General features: G+C 37.3%; 1 protein-coding gene across 20 annotated transcripts in view; it reads right to left on the bottom strand.

Annotated features, from left to right (window-relative positions):
- Positions 1–22,796, bottom strand: part of NRXN1 (neurexin 1) — a 1,079,628-nt gene that overhangs the window by 51,942 nt on the left and 1,004,890 nt on the right. For 2 of the 20 annotated variants that reach the window (XM_045827430.1, XM_045827431.1), the window contains exon 1: positions 5,019–5,138. The exons of the other annotated variants lie outside the window; for them this stretch is intronic. In XM_045827430.1, the coding sequence (XP_045683386.1) occupies positions 5,019–5,051 (33 nt within the window). In that variant the 5' untranslated portion in view covers positions 5,052–5,138. Of the gene's footprint in view, positions 1–5,018; positions 5,139–22,796 lie in introns of those variants that run through there. 20 annotated transcript variants of the gene reach the window in all.

Here is a 22,796-nt window from a genome sequence, read left to right as displayed (position 1 = left end):
CACTGAGATAGGTGCCTATTATTTGCTTATATATTATAGTTGTCAATATTCTGGAAGTAAAAGGCACTTTTTGAAGGCTAAGAAAACTCTAGTCTGTTATACGTATCATTTGAACCTATTATTTAGCAGCTAATTATTTAGGAGTTTATTATGCAGACATGCATAGTCATACATATACCACTACAGACCTAATGGATAGATGATCCACTGACATCTAGCTAATTCAAAGAAGTGCTGGTGTGCCACCGAAAACCATGATTTTTAAGCCAATGGGAGGGTAACTGATCAATAAAGCACTCTGGTCATGCAAGATAAACCATTATTTGGATGGTTCACAAGTGAGTAATTGAGATGGACACCTGAGTCTATAATTATGCAACTCCAAAATAAGATGCTTTTAAAAAATCAAAATTCTCTGCAATATTTTTGATCTGACAATGAAATATTAGTGTTTTGAAAATCATAAGGTCAGTTGTAGTTACACAGGGTCTGGCACAAATAACTCCCCTTTTTATTACAAAATCATAAGCATGTAATTCTGTAACATAACAATATCACACTCAAGCACACCCTATGACATTTTAGGTGACATGTTCCAATCAAAGAACTATAAATTATTACACTCATATTATTACCCTACCAACCACACTCAAGCAGGCGTTACCTCTGCGGGACCCTGTGTGTGTGTGTGTGTGTGTGTGTGTGTGTGTACATGTGTATATATGTATATTTTATATATTTTACTATATGTATATATATACTTTACTATATATGCACAGTATTTTATATGTAATCTCTGCTTTTGTATATGTGATAAATATGTTTTCATTGTAAGCAAATTTATTTCACTGGAGGGTTGATTGGGAAGGCATTGTCTCTGAAGCTCTAGTAGAGTTTTCAATTTGAAAAACATGAGGGGGTCAGCGAGGTGAACGTGTTTCCCCAAACCATTAAATTCCCACTTTATCCACGAATTTACTAGTAAAGCTAGGCTGTGAACTTAGGAAAACATATTTTTGGACAAAAGTACGAAATACACTTAGAGCCAAGTTTAGTATTCTATGAACCCACAATGTTTTAATATAAAAAGCAGTAGACACAGAGATGAGAACATATGACCTTTAGGATTGAATTATTTTGCAGACTGATGTGTTTTTGGCCCTCTCAAATAATATTTAAGTCATTCCCACCATTATATATAGTTTTGACCTTTCAAACTAAGAAATACTTAAAGTAATGATGTCTTTTTAACAAAAGACATAGCTGTAGAAAAATAGTAAAAGAGTATTTGAGCCTGTTTGTCATCAAGAAAATAATAAAATTGTGGCTTAATATGCACTATCAAAATATGTATATCACACCAATGAAAACAAAAATGGATAATTGATTTTGGGGAACAGTTCTGAGATAGTTGCTAATGCTTAAGCATATAAATTCAAATAAAGGTAAAAAATTGAGCAAAGGGAAATGTGTAGTAATAATCACAAATAATTAATGACACAAAAGTAGGAAATACTTCTATTTATATTTTTGCTTTTTCATGGCCATTATTCACTTTAGACTCATACTATCTTCATTTGCTAAAGGACACTAGAAAGATATCCACGGGTTTATAATTGTTCGTGACTCTCCCCAATTATTCTGTATACTTGAAATTGCCTGTCTATGTTTGCCTGATGTTGTGCTTGACTCTGTTCTCTGTGCCAGAGTGATGAGGGAGATTCAAATATCATCTGTCAAATAACTGTAAATAAGTTAGCAGGAGGAAATGTCAATCTTTCTGGGTCAACATGGTAACTTCAGTGGAAATCAAAGAAATTTAAAGTCTAAGTATACACAGAAATGTGTAAAGCAGAACTTGGTGTCATTACACTCTACGGAATACATGCATAGCTCACTGTTTACATTTTGTAATGTAGAGATCTAGGGCAAATGGCATTCGAGTCTGTAAATGACACATAACACTGCAGAAGAACAGAAGCCTGGAAAAACAGGAAATGTGAAGTGAAAAAGAAGACCACGTGGTCTAAGTGCAATTAAATATCCACTAACACCATCCACCTGAGAACATTATTAGCACTGGAACTAAAGGGCACTAATTTTAACAGGGCATAATCTTGTTTCAAATGAGTTATTTTTCAAAACGATAGAGTAAATCTTGATTCTTGAAACATTTAAGCTTAACATAAACAAAGACTGAGAGTGCTTGGCTGCCTGCATTCCTTTCCATTTGAAAACTACAAAGTATAAAGCTAAGAGGGCTTTTTCCATTCTGACTACTGCAGCCATCATATAGTTAATTGATTGCATTTGTAGTTTATATCAATAAATGTACCCAGATGCTGTGGGATAAGCACATTTTGTAAATTAAAGGAGCATATGGAAGGCACGCAGACAGTAACATTTAATCATAACTAGCCAAACATCCTTAATATGCAATGCTATATCACTAATTACTATGTAAATATGTTAAGTATTTCCCTGGTTAATGTCTTGGTGAGACATTTGCTTGGAAGTTGAGCCCAAATGCTACTGTGACCAGACATTTCATACCACTTCAGAGCTCTTCCAGTTTTATTCCGCTTTACCCATAAGGAGAATGTGACCCATAGCCTATTCGGCAACATGATTGTACAAAGTCAAAAATATTTATTCTTCATCACTGGGTTATCTTGTTTATGAATACTAGTCAACCCTCCAAAATATGCATATTTGTCCAAAGTTCTGCCTGCAGGCTCTATTTCTTTCTAGAAATGTTAGAGGGAATTTGCCAGATGAGGAGCAGCTTAGTGGACCCTTTCATTAATTTCTAAGAACAGGACATGGAGGAAAAGGACTGCAGAAAGTGGAAGAAATTGGTTTAATTCTTTAGTTCTGGGGAAATTAGTATAAATAATCTGAGTAAATTATCTTTGATACCTCAAGGTGTGAAGGGTAAAAGTTTTCATTCTCTTATCTAGGTAGCTGTTTTTTCTCAAGCCAAGAATCAAAAGGTAAGTCAAGAGAGACATGTGACATGGTAAAAGTGTCTTTGAAGAATGGAAATTCTCTCCATCAACAAGGGCCACGAACCAAATGATGAAGTGTGCTGTGGGTGATCCACAGACCACAAGATGTATCTTTAGACTGTTAACATTTGTGTTTTGTTGGTACATTTTGGCAGCATGAATTTGGTCAAATTCAGCTGTACTTAGGACTGGAAATTGTATCCGGTTCATTTTGTAGTTCTAAAAGAATTATTAAAATTATAAAATTCAGAAGTTTTCATTTTCCCCAGTTTTACGACCTTGCTTGGCAAAGGGTGTGCCCAGTTCTCTGGGCGCTTGAGTGACAGAAGGCTTGATGGAGGATGCAGAGTTATTAGTTTCATTTCAGAATTTGAAGGGGGCATCGGTCACATCCCGAGGATTCATGACATCAACAACTACTTAAATAAAACATTCAAAGTTATTCTAGAAATGAAGATCTGTTTATAAGCCAGAAGTAAAAATAACAGATTAGTCAGCCTGATCTCCAAATATTTTCAGAATTGAAAGCTATTTTAGGGTAATGGGCAGTTTACCCTATAGATGTTTGAATCATTTAAGGCCTGGTTAAGTTTACTAGTTATTGCCATATATATTTAGATACCACCAACTCAAATAATACAACTGCTTCGTATTTTGCTCCTATTTTTTCTGACCATGGCACAGAGGAAAAGTTTACAAGAACAAATAGGGCATCATTCACAATCTGGCAAAAACAACTTCAATTCATGGGACTTCTCCAACCTATGAAGCAGGGGCTACCTAATTTAATGAAAAATAGCTGTCACAACAGAGATAACATTCTATCTCATAGTTCAACAAAGATGCAGTCAGAAGTTCCCTGGAAAAGAAAGGCCAGGCTTCCTTCACTATTAAGCAGACGCTTCCCCTCCCCCTCCCCCCTTTCTGATTTGCAATCCCTTCTGTCTTCCATCTGCTCCGCCCCCACCCATTGTCTCCACTCACTGCCAAGCCTGCCAGTCCCATCTGGTCATACTCTGGCTTCTGCTGGCTCTAATTCCCATGGGCCTAGGAAATACTTGAATGCTAAGGCATTTTCCCTATTCCTGAGAATAAGGACGAGTTAAGAGAATATAAAAAAAATCCCCCAAAGAATACACACACACACACACACACACACACACACGCACACCATGCACATGATTATCTCTCATACACAGTTTTTCAATCCTCTCCCAGACTAAAATCAAAAAACGCTTTTAATTTTTTCACTTCACATGTATTTTTTAAAACTGAAATCTTACTATCTTTGAATAATCAAAATTTATATTTCCAAAATATAAACACTTTCACTAATCCCAAACATGCATTTTTCCAGTAAGCATAATTAGTATAAATGTTGCTCAAATCTTATCATTATGAAATATTCCCATTAGTTAACCAGACTTAATCATTGATCACAAATAACATTTTCTGTTGCACCAAACATACATTTAATTCAGACATTTCACCTTTACAGATTCTCAACGAAAACCCCACTCTGCCGCAAAAGCATGCATGGTCAGAATTCAAGCATAGTTAGGCAAAATTATTCCCGAGTCATTAACAACAATAAAGCAGTCTGGCAAGTCTTGAAAGCAGCTTTTATTCATGCTTTTAACTTGAATCAACTTAATACAAAAATACATATATATACACATACACACACAATTTTTATCATTTTTGCAACAAGCATGCTAAATAAACCTCTGAAGCTCACGTAAAGCAGCAAACAAAACTAGAAGCAACCATGCTCAGGGTTTAAGGACATTTAAAAATTTAAAACAACCTTTCTACATTTCATATAGAGCATGCATAAATTTGACATGCAACCTCCAAGAAGAAATAGTTGAATATAAATCTAAAAATTAGTTTATCCCAAACAGTTTATTCTTATTTTCATTATTATTGTTCTTAGGCTTCTGGTGTCTTAAACCCTGCATGCTGCAGTTCTAAGCTGTGCTGAGCACCGGCTGTGATAGAAGAAGCTACCTGCGAGTTTTCACAGTGCCATCTCATATCCATGTCTGTCTGGCTACCCTGCGTGCTTAGAGCTTTTTTCTTAATTCTTAATGGAAATCCTAGGAAATTTAGTCCATCCTCTGAAATCAATACTGGTGACAGGAGAGCTCCCTGACTCAGTGGGAGATCAAGATGATAAATTGCCTGCGCATCAGCCTGGCCTATCAGTGCCCTCCACACAGATGGGCGAGAAAATACACAGAAAAGGCTCTATCAGTCACGTGTCACGGAGGAACCAATGACTGACGCTCTGCTGCAGGAAGCGATGCTGCAGTTCCGTCTGCAGTTGACGAGGCTGTTGGTACACAGCCCAGCCCGCGCCCCGCTCAAAAAGTCTAGGCAGTTGCTGCTGTGGAATTTGCTCTCCATCTGGGACTGCAGAGGGGAATAGGCATAACATTTAACCCTGACCCAAGTAAAGACCTGTTTCCAAGTGCATGAAATGTTCTCTATGTTACTTTGTAATCCAATGTGATTGCCGAGCAGAAGAGAAACTACACACACACACACACACACACACACACACACACACACTGCAGTAACCCAGTCATTAAACTTTTATGTGCTTTTTTCAGTTGACTATCATGTTTGCACCTAATGTTAAATTAGAAACCTTAAACTGTGCAATTAGCACACAGCTTCCTAACAAAATTGCCTCAAAGCTTTATAATTGTAATTATAATTTTATTCCCAAGTTAATGAATGACATTTTTTTTGAATGCCACACTTATAATGAGCATTTTTATGGGATGATTTTCTAAAGGCAATTATACAACATTAACAAATACATTATTATGCTTTTTTGACCATTAGAACTGTTCCTTTTTAAAGACGATTTAAGTCATAATAAATATGCCATTTTATCAACCATTAAAAATAAAAGCAAGTACCAAAGGATGTATAATCTAGTTTCCCAAAGCTTAAAGCACATGTATTATCCAGTGATAGAAGCATGCACTTATTTTTTCCATTCCTCTGAAATTTAAAATAATTTAAAAAGAACAAAGGCTCCACATCTGGAATCCCATATGGTAAAATATCCCCAGAACATCTGCTTGCATTGATCATCCTGCAAAAACAGATGTGTCATGCCGTTCAAGGTAACTGAGATGCTTGTATCCAGCCTGACAGAGAAGGTTATTAAGTGATAGGACCACGATGTGTTTCAAATGACAGTGTCATGGAAATTTTATTTAAAAAAAAAAGCTAAAAAGAAACTTGAAAAAGTTTCAGAAGTAACATTTATATCAGAAAGAGTATCTGGGGTACTTTATCTTGCCTTTAATGCAGCATAAATGATATCCTAAATTAAGTTTCAAGTTTAGCCCTGCCACTTTTGCTAATTGTATCCTGCTGAGAAAACTAAGGCTTAGAGGGGTTAATTTACCCAAGTTTCAATAATTAGCCAAATCATTTACTTCCCACTCCTTCCCATTCCTACCTCTAAGAATCAGATAATTCAGGTGAATTGTCACTAAATTCTAAAGCTCTTAACACAGACAGGTAAATTTTATTGAATTCAGGCAACATAATATCAACAATAAACATTATTGAATGGTATCGGGCTAAAGACAAAGCAAATTTCATTTTTGAAGTGTATGTGTTTCCTACCCAGCACAAGCTATATTATATATATATATATATATTCTATTATTGATTCTTGTTCAGATTCCAATAACATTAACAGATATAAACTTTAAAAACTGAACTATCCAAATTAAGTCAAATGCTTATAATTTTTATTATCAGAATTTTAATTTTACCCTCAATTATTCTAAATCAGTGGCTTATGAGAGTGATTTTGCCCTCAAGGTGACATTTGACAACATTTGGAAACATTTCCAGTTGTCACAATGGGGGAGGTGCTACTAGGATCCCGTGGAAAGGGACCAAAGATGCTGCTCATCATCCCACCGGGTGCAGGACAGCCCAAAGGGTTATGTGGCCCTAGATGTCAAAAGTACTGAGACTGAGAAACTATGCTGTGCCAGGTGTCTCCAAGTTGTTGGCATCTCTGGGTTACACTGGAAGAGGAAGAGTTGTCTTGGGCCACACATTAAATATACTGTGACACATAATCATACACACACACAAATATCCCCTAATGTTTTAAGTAAATTTACGATTTTGTGTCGGGCCACATTCATACCCATCCTGAGCCTCATATGGCCCATGGGTTGCAGGATGGACACCTCTGGTAGGCTTTTCTACTTTATTCACAAGAGGTTTTTGAAAAAGTAATCTATATTGCAATGTATATATTCAAAGGGGAAGGATGTAAGTTTAGATGGAGAAGTGATGAGGGCCAAGGACCAGGCCCTGGGTCACTGCAAAGTTAAGAAATCATTAAGAGCCACTAAGAGAAAGAAACAGCAAAGGATAAGAAGGTAGGAGGGAAAACTCAAAGTGTGGTGACCCATGAGCCTGTGGTGCAAAGTGTGTTAGAAAAGACATTATGGTAAGCTTGCCCAAATGCTGTGGACAGGTTAAGTGATCATTCTCTATAATTTTTTTTTTAACTTAAACAAAGGACCTGAGAAATTCATCTCATTGGAATTAACAATACAAAAGACTTGAGGTCCTTATTCCTCCTCTTCTTTGAATTTTTAAAGACATGGCCAGAAAAGGTAGTATTACAGGGACCACAGGATGCCTGTCTGAGGGAATACGAAAAGGGGAGGGATCTTGTGACCCTCAAAGTATAGTAGTTGTTGTTTCTTTAAGTTCTCACCTTAGAGTATTTTTATTGATTTTAGAGAGAGGAAGGGAAAGAGAGAAACATCAATCCATCGCCACCCATATGTGCCTTAACGAGGGATCTATCTCACAATGTAGGTATGTGCCCTGACCAAGAATCAAACCCACAGCATTTTGGTTTATGGGGCAACACTCTAACCCATGGAACCACCTGGCCCAGGCTCAAGTTATAGTTCTTAGGCTGTGTGTGGTCTTAGGCTATGTAATAGTCCACAGAGGTGGGCTGTAAACAAGGAAGCTAACAAATCCTATTTCGGGCCATCCTTCATCACGGCTTGCTGAGGTGGCAGAGTGCCGCCATATCACCCTAGAAACTCTGCTGCAGTTCTTGTGTCCAGGCCCTCACCCAGTCTTTCTGTCCATAGATAAGGTTTCTGGCAACAGTGTTCTTGGGACCAGCTTCAGGTAATTTCCCTCTGTGGCTGCTGTCATGCCAATTTCCACACTTCACCAAACCTGTGGCGTTCAGGGTCAGTGAGGTAGAGCTAAGGTACAGAGCTACTGGGAACTTGAGGACAATGGAGCAGCTTCCAGCCAAATTAATGCTCGTTTTGACAGGAAAATATTGCAGAAAAGCAGCCGAGTGTGAGGGGAAGGGGAAGGGGGGAGAGAGAAGGAGAAAGGAAAAAGATCAGAAAAAAGAACCACAGATCCACAGATACCATTGCATTCTCTGAGGTGTGGGAGGACACTGCATGTCATAATTCTCTTAAAACTAGATAGATTTTTGCAACCCCAAAAGATTTTAAAATTCACATAGTTCAACTCCTTCATTTTACAGATGAAGGATTTTGATGCAGAGAGGTTAAATAACTTGGCTTAAAGTAAGTGACAGTGAGATTCATTGCCATGTTAGTCAGCGGGTGAACATGATATTGGCAAGTTTTAAGATGCTTTCAAAATTGTCATAATTATCAAACAGAGTAAGACTTAGAGTGGGGGGAGTTGATGTCAAATAAAAGACAGCAAAAAGCTGCTCTGAAGCTTCCTCCTCCCCTCACTGATATGAGATTAAGGCATTGGAAGCTTTTGCTCTTCAGGAAAGAGAGTATGATATCCAGTGGGTAGTTATAGGATATGAAATGCAAAAGAAGTTTCGAGTCTCTTCCTTTCAGAAGAATATTAGTGCCCGAGGAAGACTTTTTTTAATGTAAATTCTCTTGTTAGTATTTGTACCACAGTCTTCATGAATGAGAAGCAGGATGCATGGGTGTTTTACAATAAAAGACGTGTGTCAGGAAGTAAATTCTAGCTGTGAGAGAACATAGAATAGAGAAAGAATCAGGGCAATTTTCAGTTATTAAGAGGAGGGAAAAATAGAAAACATAGTGAATTATCTTAGTTCTAAATGTTTATTATTTTTCCATTTTATCCCCTACAATGACAGCCCTAAGTTTGAGACCAAGAAGTAACATTAAACTCCAGTTAATTCCTAATTAAATATGTGCAAACACACATTTGAAGTAGGAGGTGAATTACTGTCTAAATGAGTAACATTTCACTTATTTTAAATCTCATTTTTTTCTGCTACTCTAGTCTCCATCATTTTCTTCTATACACTGATTATTTCTCTAGGTGCATATGCTTTTTAAAAAGTAAAAACAAACAAAATCTCATAATCTTTTCAGTACCTTTGCACTCTAAAATTTATTATAATAATGTTAAGGGTAATAGAAATTAAGAGTAGGAGGGATTGAATAACATGTATATCCATGAAACTAGCAACTGCAACTCTATTGACTATATATCAAATATTGTTTCTAAATTAGACTTACTCCTCATTCTCTAGAATAGTTGTTCTCAAATGAGTATGTGTGAGAACGAAGAAGGAACATGTTAAATATGCAGATTTCTGGGCCCTTCCCTACAGACTGATTCTCTTAGAGTGATCCTCAAAGTCAGCATTGTTAATAAGCACCTCATCTCCATAATTTAAGAACCTCAGGATCAACTTGAAGATTCAAATTCAGAATTCTTTTTCAGGAAAAGCCATGGCAGTAGGATTTCTAATGAATGAAAATGGGAAGCTTTTTCTTTTTAAAGGAATAAAATCAAAAAGTGGCATGAGTAGTGTTCAAGAAAAATTGGAACAGAGAGCAGACCATAGCAAAATAGAAAAATGCAGGTGCTTTAGAACTATCCATGAAGGGATAGTTTCCCAAATTGGATTTTACAACGTAAAGAGTATTGTAGTCAGAAATGCTTTTTGAACAAGAGAGATTAGTGTGCATAGAAGGCATGTGCATATAGTAGCATTTAAAAGAATAGGAGGACCCTTTTATAGCCACAGATAGTTGTGGCACTTGGCTGAATTGGTGCTACCTCGCTGCTGTGGTTAGAAACCACGAATGTGCAGACATCCAGGCAGAGTACTTTCGCGTATCCTAAGAATTCATTTGTGAGAGAGGTTTTCTTAGGATGGCCCTCTAGACCTCTAGGGAAGGTAAGCTTTCCCTTGTGAGCTCAGAACCCACTGAAATCACATCAAAGCTTCCTGATTGTTTAAGACAATGAATCCACCCGGAAGAAAACCCAGTCTATTTCATGCACAATGACTCATGAAGATGAAATGAGAATGCACTTGACAGAAACCCTCTGGGCATTGTTTTTCTCTCAGCTGACTTCTATATTGGCCAGCTTAAGGTCAAAGGGTAATGGTGCTGAAAGACGTTCTTTTCAGACTAATCTCTTTAGGATTCGTACTGCCAGTCATTGAGTCATTTCAATAATTTTCTGAGCTTTTTGGCATATTTATACATTTATTTTGACAGAAGGTTGATCAATTGTTCCCTTTGATCCAAACTCAAGACTTTTGGGACAAAGTTAATAAAGAACTGATTTTCTCAGGATGTTATGAGCAGGACAATGCTTTATACCAAACAGACACTAGTGGCTAAATAGTTCTGGTGGCTGATTAATGAAAAGCATTAATCAAAAAGCCATAATCCCTGGTTAAATCTGCTAGAAGGCAGGGAAGAAAGGAAAGAAGGAAGGAAGGGAAGAAGACAAGAAGGAAAGAAAAGAAAAGAAAAGAAAAGAAAAGAAAAGAAAAGAAAAGAAAAGAGAAAGAACACCAAATCTTTATGTAGTTGAAGTGTAGTAATAGACCCTGCAAGGAAATTTAGCATTTCAGTGTGTACAAGCTTTCGGCATAACCGACTGTGTGTCTCCTTCCTCCCTGCTCTGCCTACCCACTCACCAATAATGGACCACACAATATTTTCAGCAACAAGAATGGCTTAGAAAAGATATCTACTCAGAAAGTTACATATGACACCACAATCCTATGCATTCACACAAGTGCATGCACATAGAAAATCCAGACTTTTACTTATTGGGAGTGAATATTTTCCATTAACAAAATTGTGAGACCTATGTTGGAAACAAAGCTTATCTTGGACCAAATATGACACTATAAGAAAGCTGGTGAATGGAAGTTCTCGACTGGTCATTCATATAATGTTCCATGAAAAAACTGCAGGAGGCACAGCCCTTATTTCAGGCTGGCTTAATATTTTACAGCAATTGTTTTCCAAATTTCAGGTGCCTAAGACTTTGAGTGCTATTTAAAAATATAAATTTTTTGGTGCCACTCTGATCTACTTAATTATACTTGGTAGGGAGGAGGGTGAAAACCTGAATGCTTAAGTTGTGGTCCAGGTGATGCTGCTGCAGGTGGTTTTGGACTTCACTGTGAGAAAGACATTCTGTGTGCATCCTGCTCCTGCCTCCACCCATTGCCCACTGTGATGCCAGCCTAAGATATACTGGGTGATCCCACTCAGCTCCTCAATTACAATGTCTTTCATTCAGGGAGACAGATGTTTGGAAAATCTAGAGAGAGGTTAGAATTATTGGGATGGATAGATTCTGAAAAGACTTCCTGGAACAGATTGCATTTAACTTGGTTCTTGAAAGATGGCAGAGTTAGTTATTTTAGCAAGGCATGGAGGTGTAAAAGTGCTTCTTTAAAATTTAAAAAATTTATTATGTAAATGATAAGCTCCTTTATCTTTTCAACTGGTGGACCAGTAATGCTTCTAGCACATGTAAAATGGTAAATAAACATTAGTTAAATTGGTAAATAATATGACCACAAAAAAGTAAATCTATTAAAAATATTCAATCATGCCCTGCCTAGTGTGTCTTAGTGGATTGAGTGCTGGCCGGCAAACCAAAGAGTCCCAATCAGGGACTGGTTTGATTCCCAATCAGGGCACATGCCTGGGTTGTGGGTCAGGTCCCCAACAGGGGGCACATGAAAGGCAAACACACATTGATGTTTCTCTCCCTCTCTTCTGCTCTCTCTGAAAATAAACAAATAAATAAAATTAAAATATCTTTTAAAAATTCAATCACAATCCTACCACCTTCGCAAAATGTTTTATTGTTGTGATGATGTTAGTGTTTTAATTTTCATTTCATATTCTTTTCCACCTCTTATCTGTATACACACATCATTTTAAATAGATGTAATAATAAGAATATAGTTTTATTCTGCTTTATAATTAAATATAATGGGATATACATTTCCTTTCTTCACTTAAAATATCATTATTAGCCCTGGCTGGCATAGCTCAGTGGATTGAGCATGGGCTGTGAACCAAAGCATCGCAGGTTAGATTCTCAGTCAGGGCACATGCCTGGGTTGCAGGCCACGCCCCCCAGCAACCACACATTGATGTTTCTCTCTCTCTTTCTCCCTCCCTTCCCTCTCTAAAAATAAATAAATAAAATCTTTAAAAAGTCATTATTATTATTATTCTAATAGCAACAGATTGGTCAAACTAGTGTATTATAATTTACATAACTATTCTGTATCTTTTTGGAAAATGGATCCATCTCTATTTTTTTATTTCTGCTATTGTGAATAATACTTTTCTTCCTTTGTATGTTTTTCACAGTCTAAAGTTCTGTAAGTAAGATTACTGGTCTAAAGAAATAAGAGTTTTTACAGATCTTGAAAAAATCTGCCAAAGTACTTTTCAAAAGACTTGCTCTAATTTTCATATGGTCTCCAGCATGCTAATGTATTGTATCTTCAGTGGTGTGAACATGTTGTCTCTCCTATCTGGAGATACCATTTTGCCATTTAAAAATAAATTGTGGTGTACTCCCACACATTGTTTTATATGAAGCTCAAATGCTACTCTTTCTTGCAGGCTTCACAAAGCCCACAGGCAGAGTTGGCGGTTATTTCCACTGTGTTCCATAGTACTCTGTAATAACACCATTTTAGCACTTATCAAACAGTCCTGTTTGTTGTAGTTGTTTGTATATTTCCTTTTCCACTTCCTAGATTGTTAGCAACTCCAAAGTTTAGCCTCTGCTCTCATCATCTCTGGAAACTCACCCCCAGCACAGGGCCTAGCGTACATTAGACATTCAATAAATGCTTGTTAAGTTAACAGGAAAGAATGAATGAATGAGTCAATATGATACACAAATGAAAGACTCCTGCTGTATCTCTGGGTAAAAATGCCCCCTTTCACCAATTCTTTTATAGGCTAACTAGTCCTATGGACATTTGTATTTTTGTAGGTCTGTTTTGTAATATTTATATATTTTGTAGGTCTATATTTTTTCACATTTTTACTGATCTACTTTCAAGCCTTCCCGGCCCAGTTCTGTGACATGCTGTGACACGACTCTCTAAATCCTTTAGATAATGACTTTTGGGTACACAAGCTCAGAAAATGTTTCTTTCTACTTCAAAAAGAAGCACATTTTAAGACTAGTGAGCAGGATTAGAAACCACCTGTGGAGACTATGGCATGTACATGGCACACTCTAGAGGGAATAAGAAATAATCGTTGCTGATGAATTATTTAATAACATAGTAACATGTAACAAGTAATTATTCTTAAGTATATACCACTTTATGCATTTGACACATTTCAACATACATTCTCTCATTTTATCCTTACCAAACATTGTAAGAAAAAGAGGTAAAGCAGGTATATCATCATTAAAATTTGAAAGATAAGGAATCTAAAGCACTGAAACCTGGCTAGTGAGTGGAAAAACCTGGGCCAGTCCTCACTCTTTTGAGTCATATTTTAGCTCTCATTCTAATAAAATCATTAGACCCTACTGAATTTTGTTACTTTATTAACCAAATTGGGATAATGAGCTTTTAAACAGTATAAACAAGACTGGTAATTAAAAAACAAACAATGAAGCTAAAACTTTGCTGGCAGCAGAAACATTTTTTTCAAAGGTATGCTTATGAATAATTCAACATGGAAAATAAGTAATATCAGAGGGCTCACTGAAATCAGTGACAAATGGAGGAGGGCTGCTTTCCCTCCTCCCTGGTGGCTCCTGGTAGTTTCTGGAGCATACACTCAGGTAAGCATCACAGTGCCCATTTATTCAGTACTTTAATCAATCACCCAACTAACACATATCACAGCCTAACTTGGTACAGAGAACTGTTGGAAATATACAGACTCCTTGTCCAAGAACAACTCTCTCTCTCTTACATACAGTACATTATAAATGCCACAGAAATTATATGACACAGTAAACATTCTGAAACTTCAGGGACAAAAACTAATTTCTAGACACATACCCTGTACTGACTTCCAGATGTCCATCTAAGGAACAATGTGAAGGGATATTAATTTTGTCTCTTATTTTGTGACTTTGTGCAGACCATTTAATCTCCCTATGCTGGGATCCCCTTGTGTGTGAAATAAAGGTTCAATCACTTCTGCCAATCAAATACATGTAATATGTGAACACAGGGGAGACAGTAACTCGGTGGTAAGAACCCAGTGGTGAAATCACAAATGTGGCTTCAAGACCTAAGCTTGTGGCTTAGAACAGTTAATAAGCTCAACCTCTGTAAATGGCTTCTTCATCAAGAAAATGAGAATAGACTTCCAGCCCAGATGGAGGCGTAGGTAGACACATTGTGTCTCCTCACACAACCAGAAGGACAGCAACAATTTAGAAACAAAATAATGATCAGAACTGACAGAAAATTGATCTGTATGGAAGTCTAACAACCAATAAGTTAAAATAGACACATTCATCCAGACCAGTAGGATGGGTGGAGTTGGGCCGCCGGGTGGAGAGGGGTCGAGGCACAAAAAGTGGTGTCACCGGGTGCACAAGATGGAATCGGCCAGACCCAGTGAGGGGCTGATTGTAAAGCGAAGCACAGGTGCAAGGTGGCTGGCTGACCGAGTGGTCTCACGTTTGCGCGCAGATAAACCAGGCAAGGGTGGGGAGCGAGACAGACCACACAACTCAGGGTCACAGTGCCGAGAAATAAAGCCTCAAGGCACTGATTTGGGGACACCTATGGGGATTGAGGCACAGGGAGAGACTCCCAGCTTCACGGGAGAGTTCGTTGGAGAGACCCACGGGGTCGTAGAACATGCACAAGCCCACCCACATGGGAATCAGCACCAGAATGGCCAATTTTGCTTGGGGGAAGCAGTGGAAGGGAATGAAATCCGACAGAGAGTGGAGCAACCACCATTGTTCCCTCTTGGACCCTGCCCCCACATACAGCATCACGACCCAGCCACTGAGTTACCCCACCCTGGTGAACACCTAACACTCTGCCCCTCATACGTAACAGGCATGACAAAATTTTTAAAAAATGGCCAAACAGAAGAACAGACCAAAGCTCCAGAACGAATATAACTGACTGACCAAGAGATAGTCAACCTATCAGATGCACAGTTCAAAGCACTGGTGATCAGGATGCTTACAGAACTGGTTGACTTTGGTCGCAAATTAGATGAAAAAATGAAGGCTATGCTAACTGAAATGAAAAGGAAAATGCATAGGGAACCAATAGTGATGGGAAGAAAACTGGGACCCAAATCGATGGAGTGGATGAGAAGGAAGAAAAAAACAACCAAACAGAAAATGATGAAGAAATAAGAATTCAAAAAAATGAGGAGAGGCTTAGGAACCTCCAGGATATCGTTAAACATTCCAACATCAGAATTATAAGGGTACCAGAAGGGGAAGAGGAAGACCAACAAGTGGAAAAGTTATTTCAACAAGTAATAAAGGAGAATTTCCCCAATCTGACAAAGGAAATAACTTCCAGGAAGTCCAGGAAGCTCAGAGAGTCCCACAGAAGTTGGACCCAAGGAGGAACACACCAGGGCACATCATAATTACATTTTGCAAGATTAAAATGAAGGAGAGAATCCTACAAGCAGCAAGAGATAAGGAGATAGTAACCTACAAAGGAATTCCCATCGGACTGTCAGCTGATTCCCCAAAAGAGACCTTGCAGGCAAGAAGGAGCAGGAAAGAAGTATTCCAAGTCATGAAAGGCAAGGACCTCCATCCAAGATTGCTCTATCCAGCACAGATTTCATTTAGAATGGAAGGGCAGGTAAAGTGCTTCTCAGATAAGGTCAAGTTAAAGGAGTTCATCATCACCAAGCCCTTATTTTATGAAATGTTAAAAGAAAAAGAAGATAAAAAACATGTATAGTAAAATGACAGCAAACTCACAATTATTAACAACCACAACTAAAACAAAAACAAAAACAAAGACAAACTAAGAAAACAACTAGAACAGGAAAAAAACCCCACAGAAATGGAGGTCACATGGAGGGTTAGCAACAGGGGAGTGGGAGGAGGAGAGAGTGGGGAAAAGGTACAGAGAATAAGTAGCATAAATGGTAGGTAGAAAATAGATAGGGGGAGGGCAAGAATAGTATGGGAAATACAGAAGCTAAAGAACTTATGACACATGGACATGAACTAAAGGGAGGGAATGTGAGTGGGAGAGGGTATGTAGGGTGGAGTGCAATGAAGGGGGAAAATGGGACAACTGTAATAGTACAATCAATAAAATATATTTAAAAAAAGAAAATGAGAATAACAGCAATACATATCTTTTGAAATTTCCCATAAGATATAAGAAATAAGACAATAAAAATAAGATAATGTAAATGAGATAAACAGGATAACACTTAGTAAAAAAACTGACCATATATTCAACAGTCAGTAAATAGTAGCAATCATTAACTATTAACATGAAGAAGCTGCTGCTAGGCACTGCATAGACTATTTCAATTCTACGATTCTGCATAATTTATTTTTGACAAGGCTCACTCATAATGGAAGCAATTATTGTTCTATATTTAATGAAGGCCAAAGGTTAAGCACTGTTTTTAGATTTTTTAAATTACGTATACGTTCATGAAAAGCCTGGGAGAGATGGTACATTTTATTTTGCAATGTGCTAGAATTTGACAATGCTTTTTAGAAAATGTTAGACTGTATTTCAGTTGTCATTTGTATGTGAACTCCAGTTCAACTAATCCAAAACAATGAAGTCATTAATGTGCACTGAGTTTAGTCACTTTCCTAAGTGCTGCAATAATTGCCTTAGAGATTTTCAACTTCATTTCCACTCTGACAAAGATGATAAATGTCATTTACAAGCACGACACACTTCCAGGCACATTCTCAGCATGCTGGCCACCACCCCATCCTTTCTATTTCACCAAAGAAAGCATACTGGAATGCAGGTGAGTGAGGGTGATGTTATCACAGACCTTTCCGAATATACTCTGCTTATTATTTAAAACAACAACAAAAAAACCCTTCATTATTCATCTTGAAAGTTAAACCATTACTGTTAATAGATTACTAAAAACATACTTCACATCTGATTGGGACATACCAATATGTAACAAATTATGGTACGGAATCACCTCACGGAATGTGCCAAGGAAATGTGTTTGGTGTGTGGAAAAATAAAAAAAAAACAATTGTTTCATGAAGAATTTGCATTGTGTTCTAGAGACGACTACCATGAAAGAATAAAAAGATCTGGTATCACAAGTTGTGGACAATTTGAAAAATGTTTACTTAGTAATATGTTTCTGAGATCTAAATAAAGATATGGATTCGCTAGAACCTCAGAACACACAGGATACAAACAAGCATCATAAGCAATGTAACATTTCTCTAAAACAACAAATCTTAGGGACCCTTTTCACTATTAAAACATTTTGATGCCTCCACAGACCTTCCATTTATATACAAATTATATGTATGGATAGTTACTCTATTAAAAATTAAAAGTGAAGAACTGTTAAATATCTATTAACTCATTATAATATATTCATTACATATTAACATATCTTTCAAATAACTATTTTTATTAACAAAAATATTTTTGAAGAGCACAGCATTTTAGCAAATCTTCTAAGTATTTGGTTTAATAGAAGACATCTGGGTGCTAATATCTGTTTCTGCATTCAGTCTGTTGAAAATAACATATCATTTACTCTCTGAAAACTCCACTGTATTCCCATTTTAAAATTGAGAATAAAAAAGGCAAATACAATCTTGATATTATTATTATTAAAATATTTTTGACCTTACAGCTATCTCCCACCCCCTGCCCAAAGGTTCCCTGGACCATAATTTGAAAACCACTGCTCTAAATTTTTATAGTACTCAGAGACTACATTCAGTATTATTTTTTTGATATCTAATTTACATCTCTGTGCTCTTCTTGGTTCCCTATGTGAAAGCTTTCTGATGGACAGACCATGCCCCTCAAATATGCAGTATCATTTATAGCATGTAATAGACCTGCATGGAACCATACGGGGTGGGCAAAGGTGGGTTAACTTACCAGACATAGCCACCCAAAAGATAAAATAATACAGAATACTAACAATAACAAAAGAAGACAAACAACATGAATAATACAATAATTAATAAATAAATAACAACACGAACAAATTCTGTTTTCATGCACTCACAACTGTTAACCTACTTTTGCCCACCCCTGTACTATAACATAAACATGTAATACGTGATTAACTGATCCACTGAAACTCAGGATGTCTTACAGTCCCTTTAATTATCTTAGCCTACGTCCTATCATCCTATCGTCTTATCGTAGCACTTACACAGTTTGTCAAACTGTGTCAACATTTTACTTAAATAGAATGAGAAGCTAATTGTATCTGAATTTATTCCAGATGAAACAAAGTAGCTTTCCTAGGCAGCACCTGTGCCCTTTGTAAGAGAAAAATAAATGAGAAACCAGAATTCTAGGGGAGTTATTATTACCTTTTTTTTTCCTTTAAAAAATGCTCTGACACATGAGGAAGAAAACATTTCAAGGTCTAATCAATGTATATTTAGCTGTAGTTTCACAATTATAAAATAATTGAAAAGTAATAACATGGAAAGAAATGTCAGTTTGAATTGATTAAAAGCTCAAGTTTCACATCTTTATAAATGGAAGAAAGAAAGCAACAAATATCATTGTTATTTTTATTTGTTCTACTGCAAAATCCGATCCTCTGAGAGACACCCACATAGTAACTCAGAAATGAAACAGTTACACGTTTATCCCTGCTGAATTGTTGCAGAGTGGCATGGTTGGCAAAATATACATAAAAGAATAAAACAGTTCTCCTAAATTAAAGGCTTTATTCCATAATAAATAATTTCTTTGACTCTTTCAAAATGGTCCTATTATCTCCAAATCTGGGGAAACCCACAGAGAAAGACTTGGTGCCTGCCATTACCTTGGTAATCAGATAACTGTTTTGACTACTCTGTCATAAAAACAGTGTCTACAGAAAATAAAAGGGCTCTTCCCTGCTAAAAGCTGGGGAGACAAACAAAATAGCTGCTAGACTGGGAAATAAAAAGAGAGGTCACTCATATGAGACCTTTTCTTGGTCATGAGTCTCAGGACAGCCAATATGCAAATTATCTTTACTTCCTGTGGAGGTCCACATTATTTACACTAAAGGCTGAATGACAAAGCATGAGGTCTTCAGACTTAGTGGCTCCACAATAGCTTAGTTATTTTAGGTATTTAATCCTAAACTAGTTTTGCTCTCGACCCATCTAATGTAAGAAAGGAACCCCAAAGCCTGCCTATCATACCTGTGAATCTTATAATGGACTGAAGTGATACTGTGTAAGTAAATTCAAGAAGCAGGGGATGGGGGAGATTTATGATGTTTGATATTTGAACTGTAAACATACATGTCTGAAATTCTAAACATTGACAAATGTGAATTCATGCAATCGTGTATCATTACAATAGGTAACCAAGAAAACCAAACAAACTAACGTGCAAATATCAAAACTAAACTTATAACAAATGAATTTAAAAAGCAAAACTGTTAGGGACTGAAGACTACACCTAACAGGAAAGTCAGGAGGAATTCCTCCGACGCGGCCATGTGCATGTGGAATGGCAGCTTCGAGACACTGCCAGTAGAATATGGAAGCCAGACTCTGTATTATTCAGTTTGCATTTTGAGTAACTATAATTGCATGCTATTTTTAGTTTATGAATAAGATTCTTTAATTCTTAATAAGCTGGTAAGTATCCCTTAATTGTATTGTGAAAATCCAATTTCAATGGCTAGTATGCCATTTGCCTATAAAAGCAACTAGAGGACATACATTTCCAGTTCAGGTTGCAATCCATCAAGTGGAACCTTGGAGGTCTTAGGGCTAAGGATTTGTATGTGAAAATCACTGCTCTAAGGCTTATTAAGTCTCCATATTAAAAAGATCAAATAAGTCATTCAACAAATATGTGTTAGGTCTACTAAATGGCAAACCTACCTAAGTCTCTGTGGATACAGGAAAGAACAAAACAGCAAGTCCCTGCTCTAATGGAATTCATCTGCTAGTTAGAAAAAGTAGAAAAACCAACAGCTAAACACTGTACCATTATTAATACCATCTAGCCCGAGACCACTAGAAACATGCCTCCAATCAAAAGAATTGGGTTTATTAATGGTTGTAGCAAGAAGAAACACACACCATGGAGATCTGTAAGTGTTTCAATGACAGGGTGTCAAAAAAGACATTAAAGTGTTTGGGCTTGCATTAGGTGATTCGGGGCATAATCTAAGGAAGAAAGGCTTTGCTCTGAATTGGATGCTCTCAGGAAATGGAGGCAATTTTGTGACTGATTTGGCATCTAAATAAATCTATCTACAGCAAGAGCAGACCAAAGTGAGGATAAAGCTAAGATTAGTAGATAAGTGGTAGTCATTCATTTTAACCAAGGGATGGTTTGACTTTCTGTGGGTTTCACAGTGACCTTGACTGTATCCATTTTTAAACAAAATAATGATGTGGCCTTGTTTTCCTACAGTTGATTGTGGTCTCAGAGTGACCTTGTCTCATGTTGGTATTCTGTGAGATTATTTCTATTCAACAGGTGAATGACATGGTTGCCTAGTAAGCTCCGGGCCAGATTTCTGCCTCACTGTATGAATTAGATTAGTTTCCAAATATCAGGGGCTGTTCTTCTCTTCCCAACCATCCACTGAACCAAACATTACATAAAGAAATAGGAAATGATCAAAGGGTGATAGGACAAGGTAAAAAAGAATCCTTTGTATTGTGTATTCATGGAAAGGCATGTGGACTAAAACAATCAGATAAAGCTAATATGCGACTACCTGGTGGGCAGCACTGTACATGTTCCAGAAAAACACTAAGGCAAGGCCCTAAGTTTGGAAAGAACCTGACATATTTGAGGGACAAAAGAAAGATAGCGTGACCTGAGAACGGTCAGTGAGAAAGAGAGAAGACAGGAGAGAGAGAGCCAGATAGCAGACGTATGGGACTGAGACTTTATTCTAAGTGTAATGGAGAATCACTGGAGGTCTTGATAGTAGAATAATGACATAGTTGTATTTTCACATTTAAAAGATGATCCTGTATGGTCAACAGAGAATTGTTATGGTGGTTACAGAGTAGATGAGAAGCTGAGATGCAAGTTAGGAGGTTTTGCAGTCTGGACAAGAGGCAGCGGTGGCTTGCCCTAGGGTGGCAGTAGTGCAGGTATGCAAAGGGTACCTTTTTGAAGTTGGTGTTATGGGACTTACTAATGGGTTAATTTGGGAGGTGAGGAGCAAGGAGGAATGAATGGAAAATGATCTTACTAGTCATTGGGCTCTTAATGTCAGTGATAATGTTATTCTTTATATCACCCCTAATTCCTGATTTGCAGAGGGCATTAGATATTGGATTAATGGACCTATGTTGTGGTGAATGTTGGCACAAGTAGCAAGCTTCAAAACTGTCCATACTTATTAATTTACAGTTGAGGTTAGGTGCCTAATTCTCTCTATTGATTTGTAGGTAACTCAGTGGTAACAAATTGCAAAATAACCCAGGTCTGGACAGAACAACCCACAGGACAACTCAATCAAAGTAGTATTGTCATAAATAAGTACTAAGTAGAAAGTAAATATGCCCAACCTACCTAGTAAGTAGAGGCAGAGAAACATAGATTTGGAGAAAAACATTTTAAAATAAACTTTAAAAAAATAATAGGTATTACTTAGCATAGCAGATAAAAATCCCAAAGATTCTGAATTGTGTCACCCTATACCTCTGATAGGGTATCTAACCTTGCCTCCTTAATTACAGTGTATGGTACATTTGCTTATCTTGAAGGGGGTCTTATAATAATTGGCAGTGACATTTGCTGCCTCCTGTCAACCTTTGAAAGTTACTATACTCCCATCAAATCGCCTTATCTAATTTCCTGCCCTGTACCCAGAGAGAGGTATCCTCAGGAATAATATAGCAGCTGGGTAATTAAGTATGAGCAATAAAAACTGCTTCTCCAGAATCACACTGAGGCTCCTTCCATTTCTTTCACAAGGGGTGTCCCTCAGGAGGCAGGCGTGAAGCGTAGTATGGGGGCACTTTTCATTAATGCCTATGGAGGCTCACAGCTGGAGCCAGACTTTTTTTCCAGTGTGAGGATAACTCCGGCAGAGGAGGCGGGGCCTCTTCAGCATGCCTTCTCCCTGTGTAACCCAACGGTTCACAATATTATTGTGTGTGGGCAGGATCTGGTCTGGAGTATAAATGGGAGGTTTATTTCTTTCTTAGTCTATTGATATGTCTGAAGCACTATAACCAATACAAAGACAAAAATGGCCTGTGTAAGAGGTTTGGTTTGGGAATGTCCTTATTAAGCACTAGACG

This window comes from Phyllostomus hastatus, unplaced genomic scaffold (assembly GCF_019186645.2).
Source record: "Phyllostomus hastatus isolate PE091 unplaced genomic scaffold, TTU_PhHast_1.1 phas_scaffold_78, whole genome shotgun sequence".
Classification (NCBI taxonomy): Eukaryota; Metazoa; Chordata; class Mammalia; order Chiroptera; family Phyllostomidae; genus Phyllostomus; species Phyllostomus hastatus.
The sequence above is the reverse complement of the archived record's forward strand: the minus strand, read 5'-3'. Positions and strand labels throughout refer to the sequence as shown.